The 8,084-nt window shown below is 53.4% G+C and overlaps 1 protein-coding gene across 1 annotated transcript; it reads right to left on the reverse strand.

Moving 5' to 3' along the window:
- Positions 1-1,178: 1,178 nt before the first annotated feature.
- On the reverse strand, positions 1,179-5,887 carry HHEX (hematopoietically expressed homeobox). Its single transcript, XM_061348993.1, has 4 exons — positions 5,408-5,887; positions 3,636-3,814; positions 3,359-3,409; positions 1,179-1,717 (listed from the first exon to the last, which is right to left on the reverse strand). Exons 1-4 carry the CDS (start codon positions 5,784-5,786, stop codon positions 1,484-1,486), a joined length of 843 nt encoding a protein of 280 aa, XP_061204977.1. The 5' UTR covers positions 5,787-5,887; the 3' UTR covers positions 1,179-1,483.
- Positions 5,888-8,084: the final 2,197 nt, after the last annotated feature.

Raw genomic sequence — 8,084 nt, forward strand, 5'->3', positions numbered from 1 at the left:
ATGAATAACCACTGTTGACTCATGCGGTCAGCGGCTGCCCCGGATGGGGTCGATGCCCGGCCCCGAGCAGGCCCCGCTCCTCCTCCAGCCCGCACCCTCCCGGCCCCCCAGGGTCGGGGCGACTCGGGGGTAAACACCTGCGCTTCCAGCCGGGACTCGTGGACCTGGCTTTCCTCCTCCTCTCGCCGAGCAGCCTTTTTCCCGTGCGCGCACGGGTACCGGCGAAACCGAGACGCGAGGCGGCCGCTGGAAAACAGCAAAACCGTTAAATAATAATAAGAATGAGCTGCAGGATGGGACCGGAGGGAAAAGCCCGATTACAACACGTCTGAGGCACTGTTGGGGGGGGGGGGGAAGGTTTGGGAATTCTCCCGCCAGTAACTGGACTGCCAGCGTGGCAGGTGGTGCAGAGTTTAGTTTTATTTCACGGACAAGTCCATCAAAAATTAAATACCAGGGTTTGCCTTTTTTTTTTTCCTTTTGACTCTGAACAAATATGTACAAAATATGAACAACGTGAGGTATAAAACCGCAAGACTTTTAAAGAAAACGAGTATGTACAGAAGCAGATATGTATACAATAGGCATTATCTTCCCAGGGCCGCGTGCCTCACTGATCCTCACAGCTGATGCCGGTTACTCTCCCACGGCAGGGCCCTATCACTCCACGCATTTTCTTCTCAAATATGAAATCTGTAAAAACAGCGCTAGAGATTTCTCAAGAAGAAAAATATTTGGGGTTTTTTTGTTTGGTTGGGTTTTGGTTTGTTTGTGTTTGGTTTGGTTTGGGTTTTTTTTTTGTTTCCCTGCAAATGGAACCGTCCAGATTGGGAGGCAAAGTCCTTGAAAATCTGGAAGGCACATTTCATCTCATGCAAGAGGAAAAATTAATCTGTCCAAAGACTCTACCTGATGAACAGAGGGATGTCTCAGGAGAGAGCACCATGGCAGATAAAAGGGTGTGAGCAAAAGGCACTTGCCGAGATGGTCAAATCCCTCCCTATTTCACAGAATGTGTTTCCCTGCTTGCAAAGGGTGTTTAAATTAACCTATTTAAACTACATTTGTTTGCACATAGAAAAGGCTTAGGCCTGCAATCCATACTCACTTCCATAATAGTTAGAGAGGAGTTTTGCCTGATCACCCACAGTAGTTGATTCAGACCCTCCACAAGTAAGGACAGGGTACAGTATTATATTCCAGTTAGAATATCGATTAATGTACAGATATATCTTACAAATAATTAAATACAAACCATGTTCCTTTAACCAAATTAGAGATCTGCAAAAAAATGACCTTTTGCTGAAAATACGTATTTCTTTCACTGCTTATTATAAAATGAGTCTCTTTGGTGTTGAGTGGGGGGGTTTTTTGGCTTTCAGTGGAATGGCAACAGTTTTCTCCTCCTTTAGCATAATATTCTTCCAAACCAGCCCCTGGTAAAGTGCAAGCCAAGTTAGGGTCCACTTTCTTCGTGGGGCCATTAGTGGGTAGGATTGTAATAGCTTTTATCGCCTTCAATGTCCACTTCTTGATCGGAATCCTCGGAGACATCTGACTCCAGGTCTTCCTGTGAGGCGGGCGAGGGGATGTACTGTGAGCTGTCCAGGGACACCTCCTTACCCTTCTGCTCTGGGGTTGGGCAGTTCTCCGGCCTTTGGTCACTGTGACTGTCAGCACCTTCCACTTCTTCTTTTTTGGTGGCCTGAGGGTTCTCCTGCAATGAAAGAAGCCTGCTTTATATAGAAAAACAGGCCACAAGGCCAGGAGGCCTGGGAATTTCAGCTGTGCTAGGTGGGAAAACCACCTTGGGTTTCTTGCAGGAAAAGGCAGGTGTCGCACTACTCACTGGGCCTCCTGCCTATAAACCTGCCTGAGTGGGCCAGGGCTGGGTGAGAGCCTCCGCTCTGGTCCCGCTCCCCGGCAGCCACAGAGGCCTCTGCTGAGAATAAGGCTCCTCAGCGATGGTTATCGCAGCCACTTCAAAAGAGTTAGTAGCTGCCGGAGCCCAGGAACCTCTGAACTTTTGTCTTTAGCAAAGCAAATGTTTATTATGAGTCTACAAACACCGACACACAGCTTCCTCCTGCCCTGATCTTTCTTTAATTATACCCAACTGCAAAAGGAGGGAGACCAAATCCATCAGTGGCCCAAAAGCAAATGGGAAAAATTTACTAATTAAGCTAAACCTCAGTATTTAATTAAAACCAAACCAAAAGCAAATCCAGTTTCTGAAGGCAGGAGTAGCCTTGGGTCGGCAGCTGTCTTGGGAACCCAGTACCCTAAGGGGGTATGAAATGATACTCTTGAGAGATAGCAGGCAGAGACACATACTCATGATATAACTGTATGGGCTCGGAGAAATCGATGTGACTGAATGAAAAGGAGGAAATGACTTAAAATGGCCGAGATCCCAAGCTACCTCTAAGGACACTGAGGCGCGGGTCGGGGCCCGTCGAGGAAGCACCGAGGACGCAGCCTGCCTCTCACCAGAGTAAAGGGATTTGATTAAAAATTCAACTGAAGCACGGGTTAAACCCGAGGGAAGGTCACAGAACAAATACATCGAGAGTGTGGCACTGTGATTAGTTGTATTATTATTTATACTAAAGGCTGCTTTCGCGGTGAAACTGGGCCATCCGTGTCACCCTTACTGGAGCCAGGCTCAGGCCACAACACATGGATTTTTCACAAATCTTTGAGCCCAGGGGCCTCGGTCTGGCCGAGCCGAGCAGGATCGGGCCCTCTGGGCCATAAAAAAAAAAAAAAAAAAAAAAGAGGAAAAAAAGATACATTTATCTGCCTGTGAGCACATTTTCTGCGGGAAGGGAAACCGCTTCAACCTCTCCGCCTCATACACTGTAACTATTTGTAAGGGAAAAGTAAAAGCTATTCAATTTTCCATGCGGCTCCTCAAAACAAACAGGGCGTGCGTCCCTGCCTCTCCTTACATTTGCAGAATAAATCGACTTGTGTTTATTAAGAGAAGGCGATTTAAAAGGCCGGTAAATATTCTCCAAAACAACTGCCCGAGCAATTTGCTGACAGTTACTTATCTTCTCCACGTTAATTGGCTAAACAACATATGGGTTTACAAAACAATTAGCGTGGAGTTTTAATAGGTGGTGTGTGAAAGCCGGGTATAATTGATATAGGAACTACATTAGGAGCTTTTAACGTTAGTGCTGCCTGAACGAGCCCTCGTGGTTTCCAGCATGACTATTTGTCTTTTTAATCAAGGTGAAGAGGTTAAACAGCCTTTCAGATGACTTCTGCATACAACCTGGAATAGGCGAGCACAGCGTAAGATAAGACAATTAAAATACTTATTTCTATAGAAACGGAAACATCCCCGTACCTGCTTTAGACGCCTCCATTTGGCTCTGCGATTCTGAAACCACGTTTTGACCTGAACAACGACAACGAGAGAAGGCGCAGGGTAGTCTCGAAGCCGGTAAGCGCCAGGAGCCTTACCGAGCCACGAACAAAAAGTGAGAGCCAGCCCGTCCCTCTGTCCCTACGGGCCGGGCCGACCGGGTCCCCGGGAGCCGACAGCCGCACGGCAGGGGCTGGAGCGGGGCCGGAGGCTGCCCGGGGATGAAGTGACGTTCCCCAGGGAGCGGGCAAGGCCTCACCTGCCTCTCGCTGAGCTGCAGCATCTTGGCCAGGCGTTTCCTCTCTGGTGGGGACAGATATTTCTGCGTCTCGAACTTTTTCTCCAGCTCGATGGTCTGGTCGTTGGAGAAGCGGACCTGACCCCCTTTCCTCTTGTGCAGGGGCCGCTGGATGAAGGGGCTCCACAGCAGCGGCTTCCCTTCAAAGAGAGGAACAGCGACCAAGTGTCACCGGCCGGCCGCGGACACGCGTGGCCGGGGAATCCCCTCCTGAGCCCGGGCCTGGAGACGCGCCGGGTCCAGGGCCCGCTGATTTCCTTCGCCTACTTTGACTTCCCCCAGCTCCTAGCCTGATCTTTTGCCTCCTCTGATTTTTCACCCCAGAGAGACCAGTGAAAGCCACTCTACGGGCTTTGGCAACATTTCCGTCAATGTGTTTCCTGTTGGTCTATCTCGCAAAGAGAGAAAGAAAAAAAAAAAAAAGGACCTTTGCTTCCTTCTGCTCTTGCACTGCGATGGCCCAAAGAAACCGTCTCCTTTTCCGTGCACCCATGGAGAGCGGGGGGGGACACTGCGGGGCTGAGCGGGAGGTTGCGCCAACCCGAGGGCACGGGGTCCCCACTTTCTCCGGGTAAGAATCACCTCAGGCCCCGCACCCCCGGCCCGGGGCTCGCCCGCCCGTGTCCGGGGCAGTGGTGCGGGGCGAGGCGGTGCAGGCAGCGACATGCCGTGAGCCAGCACCGTGCGGAGCGGCAGCCGAGGCCGGAGGCTCTGGCCAGTGCCACTGAGTCACTCTGTTTGTCTTTCAGTCTTGCTGCCTGCACCCTTTGAAATTTGCTGCATTGTTTTTCAAGATTTTGCTTGCGTCAGGCTTTAGTAATTCTGGTGCAAAACAGGCTCAAAAAAAAAAAAAAAATAGGAAGCAACTGGTTATTTTAGCTGTCATAAAGTCACATCCCACACAGAGGAAATGAACAATATCAGAAAAACGGATCCCGGCTATCAGAAGTCGAGTGTTTCCTGAATTTGTCTGTATTGAGGATGTCGATAAAGTAATCAGCAATGTGCACGACTCCCGGGGAAGAGCCTGCTTCAGGCGGCCAGGAAAACACTTAACAGCTTCTGAAACCAGATTTACTCCTATCGAGAGCTCAAGGTTTCCTGTATGAACGGAAAGGGTCAGCCTCTTTCACTGCACAAATGTGGTGACTCAGGTCCAGTTTTGCAATCACGAAGAACAAGTGCTGCAGCCCGAGCGCTGGGCTCAGACCCGCAGCGGGGACGTTTCCCCCAGCCGCGAGCGGCAAGCGGCCGCCAGGGCCCGGCCTGCCCCACCCGGCTCGGCCCGCCCGACCTGGCCCGTCGGGGAGCCGCGGGGGCCCCGGCGAGCGGAGCCGGCCTCCCGCCTGTTTTTCAAGTCATCCGCAGGAAAAGGTTGAGATCTGCCATGCGATCTCCCAGCACAATTAAAACTCCCCACCAAAACCACACGCGACATTACTAAGGACACTCTCAGAGTCACTTGGTTGAAGGAAAACAAATCTGAGTCACCGCGGCCGCGCACTGCGGTCTCGCTGCCAGCGCCGGAGCGCAGCGCGTCTTTAATTTACTGTAAATCAGCCGGGGGCAGGAGGGAGACCAGGGGAGCGCAGACAAGCGGCGGGGCAGGAGGGAGGAGGGGGAGTTTTCACTCACTTCCCATTCACCTCTCAGCCCCTGACGGTGGGACGGGAACGGGACGGGATGGGAGCGGAGCGGCGGCAGCAGGGGAGGGCGGGGAGGGTTTGGCTTACCTAGGGGGTCCTGCCGGATCAGGGCGTGCGCGTAGTCGCCGACGGCGCGGGGGAAAGAGTAGAGGGGTCCCGCGTAGGCGCTGGTGCCGTAGGTGGCAGCGAGGTGGTGGGAAAAGGCCGGGTGGATGGGGGTCGGCTCGTAGATAGGGGTCCGGTACGGGGATACCAGGCTGGTGAAGGAGGAGTTGGGCGACGGCAGCGTCGGCGGTGGCGGGGCGGGCAAGGAGTGGGGGGCCGGGGCGGCGGCGGAGCCGCGGCCCAGGATGTCCTCGATGTAGAAGGGCGTGGGGTGCGCGGGCTGGAGCAGCGGCGTGGGCGCGTACAGCGGGACGCCGACGCCCAGGGCCGCCGGCGCCGCGCCCGGCGGCTGGTACTGCATGACCCGGCTGCCGCCCGCGCACCCCCCGCGCCCCCGGCCGCCCCTGCGGAAAGCCGGCCCCGACCGCGGCGGATGGGTGCTGGCACCGCCGCCGCGGGTTTCTCTGGGCTCGGGTTACCCTTCGATAGGCTTCTATTGGCGCGGGGCGGAGCCCGCGTGGTCTCTGTCCCCTTCCTGCCACGGCTCCGTCTAGCCAATGAGCCCGGCCAGGGAAGGGGGAAACCACCCCCCGCCGGCGAACACTCCCCCCGCCTCCCCGAGCAAACTCCCCGCGGCGCCAATCAACGGCGGCCGGAGCCTAGGAGAGCCGGGCAGTGGGGCGCGATCCCCAGCCCGACCGGGCCCCGACGGCACCGCGGTTTGGGTGGGCACGGCAGCACCGCGAGGGGGAGCGTAGGTACGGAGCGAGAATCGGACAGCCCCGGGCATGGTGCCCGGCGTTGACAGCACCGACTCCCGCTCCTCTACCCGCGGCACTCGGATTTCGGGCTTCCCCCCAGGGGAAAGCGGTGATCCCCCGTAGCGTGGCCCGGCCCCGGACTGAATGAGGAGGGGCAACACACACACACACACACCGAGCTCTCAGTGCTCTGACAGCTTCAGAAAATGGCCCGCTGGCGCTCTGCCTGGCTGCGCGGACCGGGAAAGAGACGAGGGAGAGCGGCCGAGGAGCGGGGGCCGCGTAGATTCCTCCCCGTTCCCCCAGGACAGGCAGACAGCCTGGCTGAGACCGGAGCAGCTCGGCGCTGCTTCCCATTCTTTGCCCCGCCGGGCAGCGCTGGGAGGCACACAGAAGGTCCGGTCGCCCGAGCAGCGCCACCTGGGCACCGCCGGCTTCATTTTAAAAACCCGCCGTGTGTTTCCTCCAGCCCCGCCGCCCCGGGGAGGGAGGGACGTGCGCTCCGTCCGGGCGCCGCCGGATCCCCCTTCTTCATCGCGGCGGGGCTGCCCATGGCCCGGCTCCGTTCACGCACGACTGAAACCTCCTCTCTCCCCTCGCCCTGTCACCCATCCGGGACTCGCCCCGACGGCAGCGGGTGGCGTCGCCTTCTTCCCTCTCTTCCGTGGGAACGGAGGCTGCAGGTGCCCCCCGCGTGTCTGCGGACCCGCTGGGGCGCCCGTCCCCCTTTTCCCTCAGCTGCCCCAAGCTGACAGGAGCACGGAGAGCTGTTAAGGAATAGCAGGTGCTGGCTTAGCTTTCTTTAAAGAAAGAGAAAGGTCTCCAGTTCAAACCCACGAAGATCTTAATAACCGAGAGGCTCAGAGCAAGACGAAAGGGTGTTGGTGGAATGGAAATATATATATTTTTAATAATATAGGGAGGTTGGGTTTTTTTTCTTTCTTTACATTGTTAGCAAATGCCAAACTCACCTTTAAAGTGTGGTCTTGTGTCTTGTAAATATCAGGTACACGTAAAGTGAGCTGACAGTTTTGATTATTTTTTCTCTGTGTGCTCGGTCTCCCAGGCATTGCTCTTTCCAAGGGGCTTAGCTAATGTTTTCATCTGGAAGTGTTGGATTTGCAGCTTGATTTACTTAATAAATGTACGGTAAACCGATGACCCGTTGCCCTCTGGAATAACGACGTGCACGATACGAGGCAGCAGTAGGGAGGGCCCCCACAATATTTTACAAGCTGTCGATTCAAAATCCTGAGAACAAGTTTAAGTGAAAAGAAAAAAAAAAAAAAAAGGAAGAAAAAACACAACCTGTTTTGCCGTATTATTAGAAAACAAATAAATAGAGGAAGAGATTATTCTTTTCTGACTTTTATACAAGCAATAGGCCTTGTTAAAAGGAAGTTTTAATGGCACAGTTATTACATTCCACTACCACTGCATAATCCCTAACAAGAAAAATGAAGCACTTAATTTTGCAGTTCTACAGCACCGCCCCTTTCAAATTCAATTGTTAGACCTCAGCCTTCCTCCTTCCACGGGTTGGAGGCTATTAAATCCGCATTCATGAAATGTCACATTTATTGAACTACATAATTTTTTAATATCACTAGTGCAGGTTTTATAGTTGATTTTATTGTTTTTACGGCCATTCGGGGCTCTAAACCCCGGATTTTTTCAATGTTGTCCTTATAATTTTTTTCACACAGTCAGAACTAATAAAATAGAACAGTTGTGACTTTTTAATGCAAGGGGTCTCGGAGTTTCAATATTTTCACTCTGCTGGATACTAAAACCAATAAAAATACATGAGATTTTAATTATTTTCTGGATTAAATAAAACCTTTTCCCTTTCTTTTGGAACCTACGTTTTGTTTGTAGTTTCTGTTGTGAGGGAGATA

Source organism: Neopsephotus bourkii, unplaced genomic scaffold, assembly GCF_033783945.1.
Source record: "Neopsephotus bourkii isolate Nb327-2 ecotype Australia unplaced genomic scaffold, CSIRO-AGI_Nbou_v1 NB_379, whole genome shotgun sequence".
Lineage (NCBI taxonomy): Eukaryota > Metazoa > Chordata > Aves > Psittaciformes > Psittacidae > Neopsephotus > Neopsephotus bourkii.

What these genes read in the sequence shown, in the direction of transcription:
- HHEX (XM_061348993.1), bottom strand. Translation starts at nt 5,786, where the DNA reads ATGCAGTACCAGCCGCCGGGCGCGGCGCCGGCGGCCCTGGGCGTCGGC. An exon ending in TGCAGCTCAGCGAGAGGCAG is followed by an intron (nt 3,410 to 3,635) that starts GTGAGGCCTTGC and finishes GTCGTTGTTCAG; the next exon opens with GTCAAAACGTGGTTTCAGAA. An exon ending in AATGGAGGCGTCTAAAGCAG is followed by an intron (nt 1,718 to 3,358) that starts GTACGGGGATGT and finishes CTTTCATTGCAG; the next exon opens with GAGAACCCTCAGGCCACCAA.